The sequence below is a fragment of the Electrona antarctica genome, assembly GCF_951216825.1.
Source record: "Electrona antarctica genome assembly, chromosome: 7".
NCBI lineage: Eukaryota > Metazoa > Chordata > Actinopteri > Myctophiformes > Myctophidae > Electrona > Electrona antarctica.
Window position 1 is genome coordinate 38,570,774 of NC_136812.1, and position 23,288 is coordinate 38,594,061.

Here is a 23,288-nt window from a genome sequence, read left to right on the forward strand (position 1 = left end):
AGGGGATTATTATTATATAATACAATGCGCCGTGAGGTAAGGTATATGCATATATGCATTAAGTATGCATATATACATTAGTGCAAGTAACAGTCTGGCCAAAATGTACATGGATATTTGCAGACGAGTCCTTTTTTTTTAATCTTCCAGGCTGTGCATACACATCAATCACTTTTCAGTCTGAGTCGTGGGAGCTTCATAATCCTCTTAGCCCTACCCAAGCACCCACTGTCATAAGTGTCCAACAGGGACGGGAGGGAGCTCCCTGTGGAGTGCTCGGCCAACCACATCACTCACAGTTCCTGGGAGCGGAGCCCTATTCCCATACCAAGGTGATGGCCCCCGTCAGGAATGCACTGGGTTGTGTATTGAGTTTAAGGATTTCATCACCTTCTGTGCATGAGACCTTGAATTTCCTCAGCTGCCTGAGGTGGTGGAGAATGCTGTCTCACCTTAAGTTCTTTGCCTCGGCCTCTGTGTGCATTCTCAAAGTCAGGGCTTCTGTGATGTGCATCCCGAGGTACTTGAAGCTGCTCACTTTCTCTACTGGTGCCCTGTTGATCAGGCACCTCTGCCTTTGCCACTGACGTTCAGGACAATGGCTTTAACCATAACAACAGCACAACGCCATGACTAGACTGGTACTGTTCCTGAAGAAACATCGGGCATACTGTGATGTCATATAGATGTACAGATATGGAGTTCTTTACCTCTCCATTGACTTCCTGTATTAAATTAATTGTAAAAAGTTCAATATTAAGAAATGTATAAAACATTTAAAAAACAAATCCTGTGACTCCCAGAGAATAAATAGATATAAAATAAATATATTATCAATAGTGGAAATGAGTGGCCGCTCTCCTAGAGCAAGCACACTATTATATTTATTAAAAAATATATATATTAATAACAGAATCTAATACTGTATCCTACAAAGAGTATATTATTGTTTATAACAGAATACTATACTATGTTAAAATGTATGCTTTTTTAAACTGCACATTAACCACTACTCCTGCTTTTTTAAACTGCACATTGAATGTCCACAAGAATACAAGAAAATGTGAATGTTTCTGCACCTATTTTTTTGTACCAAATGAATATCAACAACAATTCATCAACGTTAACATTTCTGTCTCTTTTTTTCTATAGCAGGATAGTATTTCTATAGCAGGATAGTACCAGGGTTTTTTTCTGGAGTGCGTTGAGTGTAACACGTAGCCTACCCGCCCTTTGCCAGGGGAGAAAACATTAATAAACATCAACGTACCACCGTTATGCAGACCCTGAATTAAGGAATGGAATGTCCTTCAAGATGGTGGGAATCAATCACCTTGATCAAATGCAGGGCGGCATAAAAATGAGTAATGGGATTTGGCCATGGTCCCCCGGACGATGGACTTGATTGACCCCATGACCTTTTTTCTATAGTGCCACCCACCCTCGGGCCAAAATGTCAACTTTGTAAACAACATTTCTCATAATCTAATAGGAAGATTGCAAAATCCAAGGAGCAGCTGCAGACATCTCAAAAATCATGTTTTGAGAGTTTATTTTTGTCACTCACTAATACAAGTTCAAGCAACGTAATGTTGGTGTGACTGTGTAACAACAGCAATACATTATGCAACACGATAATAATAATAATAATAATAATAAAGATAATACTTATACTATATATATATATATATAAAATATATATATATTTATATATATATGAAAATTAAGTGCTATTTACTTCAATGAAAGCAGAAATATTCATAATCAATGTTCATTTTATTGTGTTAGTAGCCTATATAATATGTATAGCTTACTCAAATTGTTTACAGGTAGGCTACATTATATGAATTTGCCAAAAGTAACAATTTGATGGCAAATTTTAATATATATATATATATATATATATATATATATATATATATATATATATGAGACGAAAAAGGACTCCTGCACATCCAACAAGACCCGTGGGAGGTGCAAGTCTAGTTAGCAGGCATAGACATCAAAAAGGGAAAAACCTTCCAAGGAAGGGACTGCACACTCCAGGGAACAAAGACGGACAACTTACTGCATCAACTTATTTATTAGCACGACGCGTTTCGCCGTGAGCTTCGTCAGGTGCTATCACCTGACGAAGCTCACGGCGAAACGCGTCGTGCTATATATATATATATATATATATATATATATGCTGCTACAAAACTGCCAAGAACTGTTGTTCACTTATCGGCATCTCTGTACAGTTTCAAAATCTCATCAACCATAAAGTCATCTTATCTAATCTCCTATGGGTTCCCCAATTTTAAAATAGCTTAGTGAAAATGAATTCATTCAACAATGAATTAATTTAGTAGTGGTTTATTCAAGAGGAACTAATACATTGATCCATTTGAATGAATGTTAGCAGTCCTAACTTGTGGCTCCACTGCTCGGCTTTGACGATGGAACCTTTGATTCATTTGAAGCATTATTGACTTTAAATGACTTCTGAATTTGACACCCACAAAAGCGTAAAAGACAGGGTTGAGACAGCAATGGGAGAATGCAATGAGTCGGCATACATAGAAGGCATAATCAAGCCGAATGCTTACTTCACAATCCTTGAAAGGTGGCAGTGAGTAGTCGTCAGCGAGCATCTTAAGAAATATAACCACATTGTACGGTATCCAGCCAAAGAAAAACACAGCCACAATGCAAAATATCAGCTTTACAGTTTTGTTCTTCATGTGGGACTTTGTCCTTGAAATTCTTCCCAGTATTTGAATGTAGCAGAATGCCATCACTACAAATGCGGCAAGGAAAAAAATATTCTGCTGGTAAGTGCCTACCCTGTTCCACAGGGAGTCCCCAAATTCACATCCCAATGAGACTTCCTTTTTGTGGTGGACTTTGATGACAGAACTAAAGAGCAGGGAAGGCATAGCTGCTCCAATGCTGACCACCCACAGTACGGCAGACACAGTGGCGCCATAGCTGACCCTCTTCCGTGTGCCATGGTTCGACAGGGGATGGACCACGGCCAGATAGCGGTGGATGGTCATGACAGTCAGGAACAATACACTGCTGTAAAACCCGGTGAAGAAGATGAAGGTCACGATATTACAGAGTTTCTCTGCAAGGACCCAGCCCCAGATGTGGTAGATGGCCCAGAAGGGGAGGCCAGCAGTAAACACCAGGTCAGAGATAGCCAGGTTGAGTATAAAGATGTTGGTGAGGGACTTGAGGTTTTCATACAATGCCAGGATTACAAGGACTAGAGAGTTGCCCAGGACGCTCAGGGTAATCACAATGGAGAAGAAGACTGGGATAACAATGGAACCAAATTTAACCACTCCACCTTTATCACAGACCTCATCTTCATAGGTTTCATCGTATTCGTCATATTCCTCACTTTCATTCAAAGGCGCATTCATGGCTAGCTGGAATCTGGAAAAGAAACCTGGAAAACCAAATGTGTTGTTGATAGGCCTATGTTTATTTAGTAATTTATAGAGTACATATTTATTATGAATTGCTATAGGCATTTTCCCATTGACGGACAAAAATGGGAATTCCCATTTAAATTATTTTTTAATTTATTTAACAAATTCAAAAAAAGCGCAGCTTAAAATAATTGTCCCATTTAAACCCTAAAGTATATAGCCTATACATTTGACTGGGAAAATGGAACTGGAACACCGTAAAATTGAAGCTGATAAATGACCTTTGTAGAGTTCTCTTATATAATATCCTCTAGCTTTCATCACATCAATAATCAATACAGGTTTTTGTGTGAAGTAATAACAACAACAACAATAACAACAACAATAATACTATTAAGTATTAAGTATTATTATTATCATAAATGTTATAAGGCATTTATCAAAACAACCTTTACAAAGTGCTTTACACAAAACTGAAGAATATGTTAAATAAAATCAGCAACAAAAATAAATAAATAAGCAATAAGTAATTTCAGTTTTGATTCTTTAGTCATTCACATGTAGGCTAAGGAACACATTTTTACTGGATTTTATTTCAACTCATGTTGAAAAAAAGCTTACCTGTTATGTTGACTGGTTGCAGCCTTCTGTTGGATGTGATAGCTTCTCTTCACTTATGCTGTCTCAACCGTAACTTGGTTTCTGTTCCTATTTATTTGGATCATTGGATCACACCATACAAGGTAGCACTCTTCCTGTGGTCCACACAACAACATAGAAACATGCAACAAATCTTGTTTGTGTGTGTGTGTGTATATATATATATATATATATATATATATATATATATATATATATACTGTAGGTCATGTGTGTGTGCGTGTGTGTAGGCTAAACACAAACATTGAAGACGAAGGTGACTATGCAAATTCCCATTGGCCCGCAATGATGATTATGATGTATGACATAGAGTCACTTCACACGGGTGTGATTTTTATTATGTAAATTAAATAACTATTACAAACGTCTCTCACACTCTTTTTCGCTCGCACGCACACGCACGCACGCACACACGCACGCACGCACGCACGCACGCACGCACGCACACACACACTTAACTGTGGACCCCCATCTGAAAAATATAAGAGTTAAATTATTGTTAAACATCTACATTACATAATTTACAAGAACAGCATGTAGATTAGAAGAAATGTTATTTCGATCAACGTTTGCCAACGTCTGATGTCCACATCAATACAGCATGGCATTTTGGACAAAATCATATCTTATCCATATCTTTAGTTTTGGGTCTGAGGGGCTAAATTTCATCAAATGGTGGTCCGTGGCTCAAATGCCGAATAAATAATGGACCTTGATATGAAAAGGGTTGAAAACCACTATTGAAAACTATATTGTGTCCAAAATAAAGTCACCTCAGGAGCCTGTAAGTCACATACATTGTTCAAATTAATTGAGAAACCTGTGAACATTCCCACCTCAGAAGATCACACTTCTTGAGAAAGCATGGTGTTTCTTTCTTTCTGTGACGTCTGCTCTCGGCAGGTTAGCTAATTAGCTAGTTCCACTGCTCTTACACCTTCACGGAACTAGCAGGGTTGAGGAGATGACTAGTGAAAGTAAATTGGGCATCACACTGTGATGGTGTGGAGCAGACTCCATGTTTCATCTGCAGGAGCAGGAAGAAGAGTAGCTACTACTCATTTTTGTTATCAGAGCCCAGCTACAAAAAACTTTTATGCTTCAATTATGATCTAATTTGACATTGTTTTGCAACATAGTCTACTTGCCAGAATGTGAACCCAGACGTTTTGAGTAGCCTACCCTACGTTTTTATGTTAGAAATGTTGAGTAGGCCTAGCTTTTAGAAACTGCCAGATGCTAACTTGCATATGTTGGGCAATTTTCACAATTAGCATAATAAGCTGGGGTACCATTAACATCCAATATAAGGCAACATTTTCAAATTTGCATTATGCTTTAAGTATAGCATGTGACGGGTCAAACTAGGGGTTTTCAATGATTCTGAATCCATTCCAAGCATACGTTTTGCACAAAAAACACTCCTTGGGCTAAATCTGGCCATAGCCAGTTTTGGTACCCCAGCTTATTATGCTAATTATGAAAATTGCCCAACATGCAAGATGAGATCAGAAAAGATTATTCTGGCTACTTTAAAAGTGTAAGAAATCAACTTAGAATATTTTAAAACCTACAAAACAACCCTAATATTATGAAAATTGGACATAAATTGTCTGGCATACTATAAAGGTCATCCCTTTATAGTATGCCAGACAATTTATGTCCAATTTTCATTCGGGTCGGACATTTTGAACCCCATCATTATAAAAGCCAAAACAGCAAATTTGACATTCCATTTAAGCAAAGAAATCCTACGGAAGTACACCTTGTACCACACTAATACCTTAGAGCCGGAGGTCTGAATTAAAAAAAAATCAGACCTCCAGTTCTATAGGAAACACAGAATGGGGGGGACTTTTTTTTAATTATTTCCACACAACAGCTGTATATTAATAAAATGTTGAAAATGAGTGGAATGCCCCTTTAAAGGACCACTTCACAACTTTTCAACCTATCTTCATATAATAGGTCCTCACTAATAATCATGAAAACATGGCGCAATTTTTTTCTATTCAGTCTGTGTCTCAGAGGAGGGCTGTGGACAGAAACCGTCCTCCAGTGATCATCATCGATGGGGAATACACGCTAATAGAAACTGCAGGCTTTCTAGTCCTGAAAAGTTGGAAGCCATCGTTCTCACGATAATGAAAATCTAAACATTTTTGTAAAAATCTCTGCCTAATGATGACATGATGATGTCACTGGAGGACGGTTTCTAAACTGCCCACAGCCCTCCTATGAGCCACAGACTGAGTAGAAAAAAATCGTGCCATTTTATCATGATTATTATAGTGAGGACCTATTATATGAAGATATGTTGAAAAGTGGTGAAGTGGTCCTTTAAACGAGACAAGCTATGCTTTGAACTTGAAGTACTTTTGCCATTATGGTCACATGACGCAACTGTTTACAGCACTGCAACAACTACCAAACTATGTTGATTTCTTTGCCCCGCCTCCCAACAATGTGCCTCTCGCTATTGGCCGTAGCTCTACATGTCGCTACGTGACTGGCTGGTTCCAAAGCCAGCAAGATTGTATGCACATGTAAACTATCCGGATCGATGGCCAGCCTGTGTTGTCTTTAAAAAGTATGTCAAAGTTGTTTTCTTTTATTTTGTAAATAATGAACATTATGTGTACAAAGAAAATAAATTACGTCGCTGCACCGACGTAAGTTTCTATAGGAAACACAGAATGGGGGGGACTTTTTTTTAATTATTTCCACACAACAGCTGTATATTAATAAAATGTTGAAAATGAGTGGAATGCCCCTTTAAAGGACCACTTCACAACTTTTCAACCTATCTTCATATAATAGGTCCTCACTAATAATCATGAAAACATGGCGCAATTTTTTTCTATTCAGTCTGTGTCTCAGAGGAGGGCTGTGGACAGAAACCGTCCTCCAGTGATCATCATCGATGGGGAATACACGCTAATAGAAACTGCAGGCTTTCTAGTCCTGAAAAGTTGGAAGCCATCGTTCTCACGATAATGAAAATCTAAACATTTTTGTAAAAAATCTCTGCCTAATGATGACATGATGATGTCACTGGAGGACGGTTTCTAAACTGCCCACAGCCCTCCTATGAGCCACAGACTGAGTAGAAAAAAATCGTGCCATTTTATCATGATTATTATAGTGAGGACCTATTATATGAAGATATGTTGAAAAGTGGTGAAGTGGTCCTTTAAACGAGACAAGCTATGCTTTGAACTTGAAGTACTTTTGCCATTATGGTCACATGACGCAACTGTTTACAGCACTGCAACAACTACCAAACTATGTTGATTTCTTTGCCCCGCCTCCCAACAATGTGCCTCTCGCTATTGGCCGTAGCTCTACATGTCGCTACGTGACTGGCTGGTTCCAAAGCCAGCAAGATTGTATGCACATGTAAACTATCCGGATCGATGGCCAGCCTGTGTTGTCTTTAAAAAGTATGTCAAAGTTGTTTTCTTTTATTTTGTAAATAATGAACATTATGTGTACAAAGAAAATAAATTACGTCGCTGCACCGTAGCTAATATTCCATAACACCTCAATGGCATGATTCAACGTGTCAAATTATCATGCCGTGTAATAACATTGGTACAAGAAGTACTTGTCTTTAATGATAGTGTTATAGACAGCTTCGACAACAACTTCATATTTAGCAACAATCAACATTGTTGTGATCGCACGTAGCCTACATAACACATTTCGAATGTCATTTGTATTTGTTATTTTTCTCTTATTTGTAATGGGAATGGAGATTATGGAGTCAATGGACCATTGGAAATGGAATGTAACCAAGCAAGCTGCAATCAGCTGTCCAGTCCACGTTCCTAACGTTGCCATTTCAGGCTCACGTTGTAGTCACTGTTGACTGTTGTGGCTGTCAAACACGGGACAGCTCGTTCTCCTCTCCTTTAGTGTGGTACGACCCTCTATGGGTACGACCTAAGGGTACGACGGCGACCCGTACGAGGTCGAGGTGTACTTCCGTAGGATTATTTTGGCTTTTTTTGTTTGTTGCTGTTTTGGCTTTTATAGGGACCAAACTGTCAGAAAATGATGGGGTTCAAATTTTCCCGACACCCACCCCTTTTCTGGGGGGGGGGGGGGTCATCTATTTTGGGACCTCTCATTAATGTCCGATTTTCATAATTTTAGAGTTGATTTTTTACACTTTTAAAGTATAGCCAGAATAACCCCCCAGACTCATCTCAGAAGTCTGAGACTCCGAGTCATTATACATTCCTCGCTCTGCTCCTGTTCCAGAACAATGTGAAATTAGATAATAATTGAAGCATAAAAGTTTTTGTAGCTGGGCTTTGATAAGAAAAACGAGTAGTAGCTAATACCAGGGGTCTATCACATTACACAGCATCCAGGACCAGTTTTGGCCCTATTCTTGCACCCATTTCTGTGATTTGCTACCTATTTTGAATAATATTAGAAATGTTGTGTATGTTTTTATGTATCTTGGGTTTATGTATTGTACTTTGATGGTTTATTAGTATTCTCAGTATAAAATTGTGTGTTACACAGTTATAGTGTTGTAGTCGAGTCCACCTAAAGCGAGTCCAAGTCAAGACCAAGTCCGAGGTGGGCGAGTCTGAGTCAACACCGAGTGTGGGAGTGGGTCGAGACCGAGACCAGATATATTTTTTATTTATTGTCTCCACCAGGCCGAAGGCATTGGGAGAGAGTATGTTTTGCACTCCGTCCGTGTGTCCTTCCTTCCTTCCGTCCGTCCGTCCTTCCGTCCGTCCGTTATCAGCTAATCTCCGGCACCGTTGGCCCGATTTATGCCAAACTGTGCACACACACTCCCTGGATGCCAACGACGAACCTCTGCCCCAAATATTCCTCAACGGCCTGTTATAGCGCCACCATGAGGCCGATTTAGGCAAAACACATTTCTGTAGATAACTCGTACACATTTTATCACACAATTCGGTATACACTATCTCCATAGTCATGTGATCAACACAGATCTGCACAATTTCCCATCTTCCATCCTGATTGGCTAAGATTGGCTTCCAAAGCTCACATGATTGGTCCGTTTCGAACAAAATGCCACAAATCACAAACACAGTGTCCAATTTCCATCAAATTATACACGCACACTTCCACTAGGCCGAGGACGACATGCCACTATTTCTTTCCCAAATCAGCCTCAGGGTGGCGCTATAACAGGCCAATTCCTGTTTTTACCTATAACTGCATCGACAACTTATGTATACGCACTCCCTAGAGGCCATGGAAAAACATTTTCCCTGCATCCCTCCACATCTGCCGGTTATAGCGCCACCATGATGCCGATTTCTGCAAAACACATTGTTTATGTTAGTCGCACAGATTTCATCCAAATCTCACGCAAATCAGTACACATGATCTCTGTAGTCATGTGATCAAGACGAGCCTGTTGGATTTCTCAGATTCTACACTGATTAGCTAAGATTGCCTTCCAAAGTTTTCAGGAGTAGCCCGTTTTGTACAAAATGCTGCACATGTCCTGCTCATCCAGAATTCTATCCTCAGAGATGCTATGAGTGATCTGGCTCTGCATTTCCTCAACAAAATGAAGAAAATTGTTGCAAGAAACAAAAAAACATGTTTATATTACTCCTAAACATTTTGCCAAACATCACACACACTCCTATCCTCCTGGTGGAGACCTGTGCCCAGAAGGGCACTTTTTCTAGTTTATTTTGTTTCCACAGGTACAGAAAACAATCTTGATCTGAAACACTGCTATTATATTTTACTGACAAAATGTGGTATACTACAGCCTGGCCAGTTCTATTATGCCTGGCCTACTACAATTAACTCCAAACTATCCAAAACTTGACCACAAGAGCAGACAGGTGCGTCAGATGCACTCTGGGCGTTAACAAGACAGCTGTCTATAAACCTAGACCCTCCAGAACAATGCGGGCAAACATCCTTGAAAAACCTAACGATCAGTTATTATTTCATTAATTGTCCTTAAATATTATGTAAATATAAAATAAATATACCATAATCCCACCCAGTGGTGGACAGTAGCTTATTTACTAAAATACTGTACTTAATTACATCTTATGACTATTTTTCAACAACCATTATAAGTAGCATGTGACATGTCAAACTAGAGGGTTTTCATGATTTTGAATCCATTCCAAGCATTCATTTTGCACGAAAAACACTCCTTGGGCTAAAAACGGCCATAGCTGTCATCACAAATGTGATGAGGTCAGCACATTTGGGCACGGGTTCATAATCATGAAAACCCCCTAATTTGGCCATAGACCCTTTAGTCTGGCCATAACCACTTGCCCAAATGTGCCTAAATGTGCTGACCTCATCACATTTGTGATGACAGCTATGGCCGTTTTTCATTTTGCCTTATAATGGTTGTTGATGTACCCCAACTTTCAGCAGCTGTCAAAAATTCCCCTAGGGTGGTTGAATAGAAACCAATGGGCCCCTGTAGTAACTCTGAGGACCCCCTAGGGGTCATGGCCCCCCTGTGGAAGACCCCTTTTGTTATCAGAGCCCAGCTACAAATACTTTTATGCTTCAATTATGATCTAATGTGACATTATTCTGGAGCAGGAGCAGAGCGAGGAATGTAATGAGAACTGAGATGGACTTTATAGAACCAAGATCTGCAAAAAAATCTATTTTGCCACAAAAATCCTACATGAGTTTATTCTATAGGAGTTTTTCTGACGCCTCGTACTACTTCTCAGAGTCAGACAGTGTTGTCTAGCTACTTTATAGCCAGAATTATCAGGGCATAATGTGGCTTCTCCCTTGGAGAATATACGGCCGGATCTATGGATAGATATGTATTGTGTTTTTTTTATGCTATGACTGTTGATTAATTTAATACGTGGAACACAATGGAAAAAGTCCCCAGGACTTTTTTGTGTTATCCTTTTAGCCCAAATATCTCGTGCTGTTTACATTTCTGACTAATAAAGTATTCAATCAATCCATCAATCAAAGCTCATTAGAATAAAAAAACATTGAATGGATATTCATGGTCATAAATTGTAGTTGGCATCATCGTTAGCCACCTGAAATAACAGACCACATATCATGGCAGTTACCTGAAATAACAGACCACATATCATGGCAGTTACCTGAAATAACAGACCACATATCATGGCAGTAACCTGAAATAACAGACCACATATCATGGCAGTAACCTGAAATAACAGACCACATATCATGGCAGTTACCTGAAATAACAGACCACATATCATGGCAGTTACCTGAAATAACAGACCACATATCATGGCAGTTACCTGAAATAACAGACCACATATCATGGCAGTTACCTGAAATAACAGACCACATATCATGGCAGTTACCTGAAATAACAGACCACATATCATGGCAGTTACCTGAAATAACAGACCACATATCATGGCAGTTAACTGAAATAACAGACCACATATCATGGCAGTTACCTGAAATAACAGACCACATATCATGGCAGTTACCTGAAATAACAGACCACATATCATGGCAGTTAGCTGAAATAACAGACCACATATCATGGCTGCATCTGTGTGTCCCGTTTGTTCTCAATTTCCCATTTAGGAAATGGCTACTTCTGTTCTATCTGTGCAGTCTGTGTTCTATTATGACACGCCTAGGGATTCTGATTAGGTTAAAGTGGTTAATGAATAAAACACCATTGTCATACATTTTACACCCATCCCCTCTTCCATGTTGCTGAGCCAAACTGCAAAACACAATCATTTAAACATATATCGTGTTTAAAATATATTCCATAAAATATTATTCGATTCATTGCATCGTCAAATCGATCCATACCAATACTGATATTGCAGTACAACTTTCCAGTACGATTACCTGATTTATTAGTCCAAGTGATGCATATACATTTAGTTCAAACAACTAAAATATAGATGTAACATTAGACCCTTTTGAATGCTTCTCCAAAGCTTCACATTTAAACAAAAATATTATCAAATAAAATGTGTGTGTGTGTGTGTGTGTGTGTGTGTGTGTGTGTGTGTGTGTGTGTGTGTGTGTGTGTGTGTCCGTGTGCGTGTACTGTAAGAAAGGGATGGACCTTCAATAAGAAATGGACTGCACACTGCACACGCACGCACACACACACGCGTTAACGTGTGATAGTGTGAATGAACATTCACTCTAGTCTTTTGTTCCCAACTGTTTCTGATTCTCTGATTCAGCAGATTGGGTGTGACCCCGTGACCTCCCCGTTGCTACGGAGAGAGGGTGGTGGGGCCATGGCTACTGGGGCTGCGGTCGGGGAGAACCAGCTCCAGAGGATTATCAGAGATCTGCATGGTACGCTAACTTTATGTGTTTGCCTGCGTACGTACAACAATGTGCGCGTGTGAATGGGCTGCCAGTGGACAATTGTTGGCTGACATGGTGTGACAGAAGAGTGGGGAGAGTAAGATCAGAAATGTATGTGCAATGAGCTTAGTCCAAGTGTCTATCCTGAGAGTAATATCCTGTTCTCCAAACAACCTGAAGTCTTCTTAAACCCCTCTGTGGAACTTGTGGATCCATACATCTCTGTCGCTGGATCTCTGGAGTCCAGGGCACAGTAAGGGTGTGGTGGGAAGAGAGAGTGGCAACATGCAGGGAGACAGGGAGTTCCTGCTGAGGGTCCACCCTTCGCGGGTGTCCTTCCAGTTTTTACGATGGATTCGAGGCAAGTGGCTCATGTACAGACCAATCAATACTAGGCAAGGGCTGATGGAGGATAATAAGTGACAACATGGTCAGTCCTGGCCGGGGTATCTGTGTGTATTAGGTGTGTTGGTAAGAGGTACATTTTTCACAATGCCTGCAAGCTACTTCTTTTTCACTTATTGGATGAAAATGTGCCTGAGATTGAGAATAATTTGTCCCACTGTTTCATTTTTTATATACACTGTTTTATATATACTGTATATACCATGTACTTATAATGGGAGATAACCATTTCTCGTTTCCATCCGCTTATTGATCACATTCCTGTTATTGTTTCTACTATTCCTTACCCGTTCGAATATATGAACACCAAATGATGTACAGTGTGGCTAATGCGATTTAATAGATCATATTATCGATGTATGTATTTTGAGGTGTACTGTACTCAGTCTTGGGCTGTGGGAGGGAGTTAAGGGATGACTTTGGGAAGTTGGGATGGGCACAACACACAAAATTAATGTTATTATTAGGCAGGTAGTCCGCGGACCCCCGAGTGGTCCACGAATGAGGCGGCATGAGGTAACTGAATTCGATAGGCAACCAACTGTGGTGTAATGCAACGTACCCGTACCCGGATGTGTGTAGTCTATGGCAGTCTACGGCGCGCAGTGGAATTCTATAGGTTAGTAAGTGTGGTGTAGCAGAATTAGTTGTTGATAACATGATGGCGATGTTGCACAGAAAGCTGTGGCCCATTAAAGTAGTTACTTTCTTCCCGTCATGCATCTGTATGAATTTCACTGCGTGACACGCGCGTCACGTGATCTGCGGCAGCCAATCCCAATCGGTGGACAGAATTGGCGGCACAAGGCTAATAGGTTATACTGGAGAAAATGAAGTAAATGAAGATAGTGCACGCACATGTTTGGTGCTTGAGGCCAGAGCATTGAGGCCAGAGCACAGCACAATGTTGTGCGAGGGGCGTGGAGGCGCGCCGAGTTAGATACAGATGGCTAGCTATTCTAATTGACTTCTTATGAGAAATGCAACAGTGACTCAAAGCCTGTCCCTTAACTATTATACGAGTCAGGGGAAAATGACAGACACAAATTTAGCTTATTGGCTGGAGCCTGGAACCCTCTATGCTTTGGTCACATACTGTCTGAACAAAATGATTGTTTATAGAGTTTGTCCTGTTATCAACTGTCACGTGTTGTGTTACTTATCTTCGTACATTTCTCCCTCTGAATCCCAGAGGCAGTTGCAGAGCTCGCAAAGGAGTACAGGGAACATGGGGAGCCAATTACAGATGACAGCATCAACCTACACAAATTCTCTTACAAGCTTGAATATCTGCTACAGGTGAGATTCTGTTTACTGAATTTCTATAGCGCCTTAATCCAAAGCACTTTACAATGTGTGTTACATTCACCCATTCACACACCAGTGGCAGAGGCAACCATGCAAGTCACCAACCTGCTCATTGGTAGCTTTTAGTGGTTCAGTGTCTTGCTCAAGGACACTTCGACATCTTCGCCAGGAGGAGCCGGGGATCGAACCAGGGACTTTCTGGTTCCCAGACAGCTGCGCTACCTCCTGAGCCATATACGATATGATATACAGTATGATATGATATCATATGGTATGTTACGATTTAAATAAAGTGTCATTCTAAAATCAGATATACCGCTTCAAGTATTTATGTTCTCAAAATAAATTCAGAGGCTTTTTGAAATTACTGTACTTAGTAACTTAATTACTTGTTTGCCAAACTGAAAGCACAAACTGGACTCGACTTTTGACGAATATTTAATGATTAACTACAATGTGGACAGCAGTGTTTTATAAAGGAACTCACATGAAGTCTTTATTTATTGATGAAGATTAAAGTACATTTTTAATATGTCATATTCTGTCATATTCTCACAGTATTTCTGCTTTTCAGTTTGATCAGAAGGAGAAGGCCACATTTCTGGGTACCAGGAAAGACTACTGGGATTACTTCTGTGATTGTCTCGCCAAGATAAAAGGAGCCAATGACGGGATCCGCTTTGTCAAGTCCATCTCAGAGGTAAGCACAAGGTTCATATAAGGTCTGTTTTGATACAAGTAAAAAGAAGGGAATGTTATAAAACACCCCAGCACTGTGTCTAATATTCTAGCTCATATGACTCATCAGTGTCCCCCCTTGCTCTCTTTCATTATTTAAATTAATTGATCACTAATACCACAGACACCGAAGCTGTCACGACAAGCCTCATTTGCATAGATGAATTTACTGTATTCTTTATCTTAGGTAATTAACTCATGCTCCTCAATAATTTGGGTTGGGCTGGCTTATTCTTCAATGAAGTTCAAGTAGGATAACATCATAACGCTGAAATGACAACATCTATGCTATGCTATTTCAAGACACCTACTGTTTTAGAAGTAATTATAAGCCTATAGGTCATGATTATATGTTACCTGGACTGAAAGCATTGTGGAACTATTCCTTAGCTGAAGACATCTTTGGGGAAGGGACGAGCTTTCATTCGCTACTCCCTGGTGCATCAGCGACTGGCCGATACACTGCAACAGTGTCTAATGAACCAGAGAGTCACCAGGTAATATTGCTATTATTATTATTATTATTATTATTATTATTATTATTATTATTATTATTATTATTATTATTATTATTATTATTATTATTATTATTATTATTATTATTAGTAGTAGTAGTAGTAGTAGTAGTAGTTGTGACCGCAGTGATTGCGAATGCAGTGATTGCGAACTGTCTGTCTGTCTGTGTGTCACGCTGTGAGTAGTAGTAGTAGTAGTAGCAGCAGCAGTAGTATGAGATGTTCCAATCAGAAATGACCTCGGAGAATAGGTCAAAACCACGGACATAATGGCTATGTTGAAACAAAAACTGTGTGGGCGGGGCCCTGACAATGGTGCACAGCAACCGGAGCGGGTAAAAATGGTGCATTTATATAAAAAAAATCAGACCCGTCTGAAGTGTGTGGTACTGTACTGTACTGTACTGTACTGTACTGTACTGTACTGTACTGTACTGTACTGTACTGTACTGTACTGTACTGTACTGTACTGTACTGTACAAGCTCTACTCCCTGGCCTGTGTGTGTGTCTGTGTCTGTGTGACTTGGTTGTGTGTTAGGCTGCACAACAGTGACACTTGGTGGTGAAAATATGCTATTTCCGTGCTTGGACCCAGGGACACAGTCAGGGACCCAGGGACACAGCCAGGCAGCCAGGGACACACATAGCTGTCTATAGGAGTGGTTGCACCACTCAAAAAAGGAAAATAGCAAGGCAATCTTATAGCGATATCAAACACCTCAAGACGAGCCTTGGCGCGAAATTAATTAATCATGGCGAGTATACTGACACCCTAGGCCAGTGGTTGGCCAGTGGTTCTCAAATGGGGTCTGGGGACCCTCAGGGGTCCTTGAGGGATCCCCGCAGCAAAATTGCTTATCGCATCAAAATCAGTTTAAACACTTTAAACCTATTTCATACATCAACATACAACAATAGACAGCAGGCATCTTGTCTTGATGAGAGTGCCTGTGAATATGAACGGTGTGGATCAAATTAGTGACTTGAAATTATATTCTGTTCTTTGATTTCAGTAACGAGGTGTCCAATGATAATGTAGTGGTTCTAATATGTTTTTTTCTTTTTTTAAATCAAAGATTTGACAGTGCACAATTAAAAAGTAATTGCATCCTAGTTAGCTACAGTAGCAGCTCATTATATTGGTTTACAGCTAATGCAGTTGTTAAAGGTACCTAAATTCAGTATTTCGATATTTGACATTAATTTGATCAGATTTGTTTATTATTTATACGGATCCCCATTAGCTGATGCCTTAAAGGACAACTTTAGTTTTTTTCAACCAAGGTTCATGTTTTAGGTTGTTATTAGAGAAAGTAAAAGATGAGTTTAATTTGTTTTCATTTGCTGCTTTCTTTTGTTTTAGGGATTTTAGCTGTTTTTAACAGGGGGGCGGGGGCATTCGAGCATGGGGCTAAATATGTATTTGTTTTACAAAATGTTATAGCGATTTCTTTTTTTATTAATTACTAGTCCTACTATACCCCAAGAAATTACATCTGGACACAAAAGATCCCAGGATCTATTGAATGTGAAGGTAGCCTACTGGGGGGAAGCCACACTGTGTCATACCTGTAGGCTCAATATGTCAGTTTGAAACAATCAGTAGATCATGTGATCTTTTGTGGCCAGATGTAATTTCTTGGGGTCTAGTAGGACTATAGTAAAAAAGAATCGCTATAAAATTTTGTAAAAAGAAAATCATATTTAGCCTAGCCCCATGCTCGAATGCCCCCGCCCCCTGTCAAAAACAGCTAAAATCCCTAAAACGAAAGAAAGCAGCAAATGAAAAAAAATTAACACTCATCTTTTACTTTCTCTAATAACAACCTAAAACATGAACTAAAGTTGTCCTTTAACGTCAGCTAGTCTACATGGGGTCCAAGACATTAATATACATTAACACAACAACAAAATACATTTTACAAAAGGACAACAGGGATACAACAGTTAAAATGTAAGTAGCCCTAACAAATGTCAAATCAAATAATACAAGATTTCATGTGGGTGGCTTCACAGCGGGATTTGTGTTAGGCCTTTTATTATTACAGTCAAGCCCAAACCACCACATTGTCGTAGGTGTGATGTTTCTCATATTTCTCTTCCACTATTATTTTCCTGGCTACAAATCCTGTTCTCTGAATGTAGCTAACAAAGGGATTTAAGAGCCTGATTTAAAAAGGCCATCTGAAAATGCCCATACCCTTTCCTCCTGTTTTCTGCCTGAGTTTATACAGTAGGCTGTTTATCATACTCCTATGATCATGTAAAAATAAATAATTGTGAATTGTCTCAGAATATCATTGCGTTGGGCTGTTCTGTCACACCTCTGTGTCTTTCCAACACAGTGACTGGTATTATGACTGTTCTGTCACACCTCTGTGTCTTTCCAACACAGTGACTGGTATTATGACTGTTCTGTCACACCTCTGTGTCTTTCCAACACAGTGACTGGTATTATGTTCTGTTCTGTCACACCTCTGTGTCTTTCCAACACAGTGACTGGTATTATGACTGTTCTGTCACACCTCTGTGTCTTTCCAACACAGTGACTGGTATTATGCACGCAGCCCTTTCTTGAAACCCCACCTCAGTGTTGACATCATCAGTCACCTGTATGAGCTCAACGAGGTCCAGTTTGATGTGGCTTCCAGGGGTCATGACCTTGATGCATCCTGGCCCACCTTTGCAAGGTAAGTTGAGGAAGAAATACCAGACAAACCTGCAAATATATTTACACAAATACCAATACTACATGAACCCTAGCATCCATATTCTGGGTATTTATTTCAAAATAGTCAAACCTTTGGCAAAAATAGTAATAATTGTTTTTGGGGGTTTTTATCTGATCAACAGAAGGGCCCTGGGCATGCCAAACTCACCTTCTTACATGTGGAAACCACCCAGTCGAAGTTCCAGCATTAACAGCCTGGCCAGCAACTACTCCCAGGTAACTGATACTTTTCACTTTCACTTGTTTTCACTTGTCATCAACACCTGTTTCACATTCATTCAAGTTCTCATATTTGTACCTGAGAGGCTTCTGCGATTCACCACTGAAGATCACATGCTCCGCATGAAGAAGCAAGCTTATGGGATGGATAATTCTGAGTAATTAAGACTCCCTGTTGTTGTACTGTATTTGTTGTATAATTTACTATTATTAATACAATTATTTCTGCTACAACGTCTGATGGATCCAGAACAAATTAATTATTATAATCTTACGTACCCATGCACAAGATGAAACAATAAATAAACTTTAACCATGAGTCTTGCATTATGACATGATTACATAATGTTAAGTCTATGTTGCAGGTCAATCTCATTCTTCTCTCCCTTCCTTTGCAACCCTCCAGCAGGCACCTGAGTTCCTCTCTAGCCCTGATTATGGCCAGGGCCTTCTGAGCGAGCTCAACGACTCCCTACCAACTTGCGGCGAAGACGTCAGCACCTTGGAAGACCTCCGCTTGGAGCTGGACCAGTCAGAGCTGAGGCAGAGAGAGCTCCTGGACAAGGTGCAGCAGCTGGGGGAGGAGGCGGCAGAACTCAGAGGAGTGGTGGTAGAGCTCCAGAGACAGCTGGATGTGTCTCTGGCCAACCAGGAGGAGCAGCAGGGCTTGCAGGCCGCACTACAAGGTCTGGAAGGGAGGGAGGAGGCTCTCTCCAGAGAACTAGACTCGCTTAGGGCTGCGGAGAGAGCCAGAGAGGCTCAGCAACGCCTGCTCCAGGATAAACTGTCAGTGGCTGAGGGGAAGAACGTAGAGCTACTGGCCAAATTGGATGGCGTGCTAAACGAGAAGGGCCAACAGGCGGCCAGCTACTTTGATTCAGCACAGAAAATACACGAACTGCTGGACAGGTTGAAAGAGGCAGAGAGGGGAAAGATGGAAGCTATTGCCGAGGGGGAGGAGAGGAAAAGGCAGATAGAAAGGCTAGCTGAGGATCTGAGAGTCAAGGAGGCCTCTGTGAAAGAAAGCGAGACCAGACATGCAGCGTTAGTAACCTCTGCATCAACAGAAAAGGTCAGGTTGGAGGCAAGAGTGGACGAACAATGTAGTGCCATTGATAAGCTACAGGGCGCCCTGACTGTAACGGAGAAAGAGGCGAGCAACCTTCAAAGGCAACTGCAGGACATGCAACAAACCCTAGAAGAGAAGGAGAAACAGGTAGAGGAGGTGAAACAAAGAGCACATGATGATAAAGAGCAGATTCGAAAGAATATGGGTGGCTTACAGGAGTCGTTGGAAGAGGAGCTCACTGCCCTGAAAGAGAAACTTAAAAGTAGAGAGACAAAGATGAGCCAGAAAGTCCAGCAGCTTAAAGCCGAGAGGCAGAGCTCGAGTGCAGAGAGGAACAGCCTTTCCACTCGAGTCTCAGTGTTGGAGGTTAGCATCAAGGACCAGGCCAAGAAGACAGAGGACTACAAAACACAGTGCACTAATCTAATGGAGCTCAATGGTAAGCTGCTGACTACCATCAAGAAAAATGAGGAGTTGAAGAAAGAGTTGTCAGAAAGCCGAGCGGCACTTGAGGCTGAATTGGCAGCCCTGAGGGCATCTGAGAAACAGCTGAGAAGCCAGCTGGACGACGCCAAGGTGTCTGTGGATGAGAAAGAGAAGAGGCTACGAGAGGAGAACTGCACCCTTGACGAGAGTCTGCAGAGGGCAGCCATGGCTGCCGAAGCCTCAGGGGCAGAATCGAAGCGGCTGGAGCAGGAGAATCAGGGTCTGAGAGAAGAGCAGGGCACTGTGAAAGCAGCTCTTACCACCATGCAAGCAGAGCTCAGGTCCATCCACGGGCAGATTGGGGAGTTGGAGAAGAGCTTGGGAGCCTCGCGCAAGAGTGAAGCCAGCCTTCAAGACCAGCTCCGGGCCAAGGAGGCCCTGCTGGGGAGCAGAGAGAAAAGCTTGGCTGAGCTCCAGGCTCGAGTGAAAGCTCTGGAGACCAAGGAGAAGGAGCTGCAGATGGACAAGGCTCAGGCGGAGGCAGCTTGTGCTAAACAAACAGAACTGATTGAGAAATTGACCTCTGAAAAAAAGTCAGTGGAAAACTCTCAGCTGGAGCGGAGCACCTCGCAAGCAAAGGAGAGCCAGGAAGTGACATCAAAAGTGTCTGTGTTAGAGAGCCAGCTGGAGGTGAACATGAAAGAAGCATCCAGGTTTCAAGCTGAGGTCCTGGACCTCAGGGTACACCTGCAGAGGTCTCGGGAGGAAAGCCTGAAAACCCAAGCCCAACTGGAAGTGACATTAGCCCAGAGAGATGAGCTTAGGACTCTGACAGAACAGCTTAAAGTCCAGATTGAGGCACTCAACCAGAAGCACATATCTGAGCTGGTTCAGTGTAAGAAGAAAGAAGAGGTGCTGGTTGAAGAGCGTGATAAAGAGGCAGCTGCGCGTGACGGGTTGGCTACCTCTGAAGCTTCCGCCTTAAAGGAGCTCGCCACCCTCAAGGCTGAACATGAGAAGCATGCCGTGGACAACAGCGAAACCCTCCACCGGGCTAACACGGAGATGGCAGAGCTGGGGATGACCATATGTAAGCTGACCGCAGACAAGGAGGAGGCCAGGGAACGCTGGGCTGTGGAGGCCACCAGGATCGAGGAACTGGGCGAGGGCACCACCAAGGAGGCGGAGCGATTGGAAGCTTGCCTGGCAGCCCTGCGCCAGGAGAATGCCAGCCTGAGAGAGGAGCTGGTCCAGATGGAGAACCTTCCAGGTACTCTAATGGAGGTCCAGGAAAAGCTAGAGAAGGCAGAGAGCCAAATGAAGAGCATCCAGGACTCCAGCCGAGAGGAGACAGAGGCTGTCAAGTTCCAGATAAGCTCCGAGAGCATGAGTCATCAGAACCAGATCAAGGTGGGTTTGACGGGAGCCCATTAATACACAGCAAAACTACAAAAATGTGCATTTTCTTCTTAGCCAATCATGATGGAATATGAAAAATCGGACAGGATTTAATCACATCATGAAGAGATGTACCAATTTCTGTGATCATTGAACAAAATCTGTAGGAGTAATATAAGTATATATATATTTATATATATTTATATACCATATATATATATCCCACTAGCCTAGTGGGAATGTACTGTACATACAATGTTTCATGGCAACTGACAATGATTTGAGGCATTTTGTGATGTGAATGAGCCACTCCTGCAAACCTTAGATGCCAATCTTAGTCAATCGGGATGGAACATGAAAGATCACACAGATCCATCTTAATCTGATGGACAGGGGCTAATGCATAGTCTCGGCCACGCCTTTGGCCTGGTGGAGACAATAATCTGTGTTAATTTGACTTGGGTTTTTACTTACAGTTAAATTATCACTCAGGATTTTGCTGTGAACAGTTCAATGTTCAATTGCCAATAACCTGACTTTTCTTTTGGCCTAGTACAGTATTATTCATTGGCTCCTTCAGTTGTTCTTTCTTCACTTTTGTATTTCTGTGTCCAAACAAGAGCATGAATGACCAGCTGGAGCAGGTGAAATCCAAGCTGCAGATCGATCAGGAGATTGTATCCAGCCTGGATGCCAAAGTGTCAGAGCTGGAGGTTTGTATTTTCAAAGCCGATCCTATGACGCATGAACAAATAATGATATTCCTTGTGAAAGAACACCTTTGCCTTTAGAAAAGCCGAATACTGTTCTAAAAATATACAAGCTCAGGAAAATAACATACCCTCCTGGGAGGTTTCTGTCATCTTTCAAGGAAATGGTATAATCAAAAGGAATTACTGTAGATGGGCATCAGGTTGTGTACAATGCGCAAGAGTGAAGCCAGCCTTCAAGACCAGCTCCGGGCCAACGAGGCCCTGCTGGGGAGCAGAGAGCTTTGGAGAACTAGTCTCTCGAGACAGACTGTTGACCCCGTCAAGAGGGTGCTGTTGTTCCTTAATTTTTTGACGATTGGGTAGAAACTGACACAAACAAAAGGGATGTTGCGATAGCATTCCAATTACTGCTCTATATGAATGAAATATTTATTTTCGTGTCATGCCACTTTGGCAACTGACAGTCCAACTGACAGTCCTTCCTGTTCATACATATTTGTACATTATTCGAACAAAAAAAGAAAACAAAACGAAAATAAAAATAAGGACATTTTTAATGTAAATGGCCCTCCTCCTCGTTGACCAGGCCTTTTCAAGGAATGAGGCAAATGAAAAGGCGCTTCAGTCTCTCGAAGTCCTCCAACCATATAAGCTCAGCTGTTGGAGATGAAAGAAAGGCCAGAGTAATTCTAACGACATTCCTTCCATATTGATTAGACAAATGTATTACCATAATGAGCTGAGCTGGCTACATACATGAATTATTGCAAAACTGGTTTTGTGCTCTTGATCAGAAGTGCACAAACCGTTTCAGCAATGGCAGCACATTTTGATCCATTCTCAACCCGATGGGGTTGGGAACAGGGGAAAAAGCAAGAATTTACTGCACACTGCACTTGGAACAAACTGGCAACATGTTTTGACCAATGTGGTCTTCTTTAGCCAGACATCAAAGGCTACTCTTAAAAGTACATAAAAATCACACCCGTGTGAAGTGAGGGGCGATCTTATCATCTAATCTAGGAGGGAATTCTAACTCATGTTGCTATGATTAGGTGATGTAATGATGATCACAGCCTTTGACTTAAAATAAAAGTTAAATATTTAAGAAAGCATAAAACAACAAAATGAAGGTACTTCTGTGACCTGCTCTAGTCTTAATCCATTTACTCATATAACTCCTGATTGTGTTCTAACAGTGCCACGGACCGTGTTCAATATTCAATATATAAGCATGTTCAATATTCATGCTTAAATTAATATCATGTTTTGCTTAAGTTTTCTTTATTCTGTGATAAAGCTCAGTTTATTTAATATTCTATGTGTTTTGATCATTTCTGATTAAG

General features: G+C 41.1%; 2 protein-coding genes across 7 annotated transcripts in view; one reads left to right on the forward strand and one right to left on the reverse strand.

Annotated features, from left to right (window-relative positions):
• Window positions 1–316: 316 nt before the first annotated feature.
• On the reverse strand, window positions 317–3,413 carry LOC306926232 (chemokine XC receptor 1-like; the record flags this gene model as incomplete). The annotated part of the gene is made up of 3 exons (XM_079505495.1): window positions 317–356; window positions 453–583; window positions 2,415–3,413. 3 exons carry the CDS (start codon window positions 3,411–3,413, stop codon window positions 317–319), a joined length of 1,170 nt encoding a protein of 389 aa, XP_079361621.1.
• Window positions 3,414–7,463: 4,050 nt separating this feature from the next.
• fyco1a (FYVE and coiled-coil domain autophagy adaptor 1a) overlaps window positions 7,464–23,288 on the forward strand; it is a 29,998-nt gene continuing 14,173 nt past the window's right edge. For 4 of the 6 annotated variants that reach the window (XR_013790463.1, XR_013790464.1, XM_079506501.1 and 1 more), the window contains exons 1-9: window positions 7,474–7,525; window positions 12,293–12,407; window positions 14,017–14,123; window positions 14,707–14,832; window positions 15,261–15,367; window positions 17,933–18,076; window positions 18,240–18,333; window positions 18,743–21,241; window positions 21,850–21,942. Coding sequence is in view for 4 of the 6 variants with exons in the window: in XM_079506501.1 (XP_079362627.1) it covers window positions 12,347–12,407; window positions 14,017–14,123; window positions 14,707–14,832; window positions 15,261–15,367; window positions 17,933–18,076; window positions 18,240–18,333; window positions 18,743–21,241; window positions 21,850–21,942 (3,231 nt within the window). In the remaining 2 variants the exon portion in view is untranslated. Of the gene's footprint in view, window positions 7,526–12,289; window positions 12,408–14,016; window positions 14,124–14,706; window positions 14,833–15,260; window positions 15,368–17,932; window positions 18,077–18,239; window positions 18,334–18,742; window positions 21,242–21,849; window positions 21,943–23,288 lie in introns of all 6 variants that reach the window. The other 2 variants (XM_079506502.1, XM_079506503.1) reach the window with 2 other exon arrangements.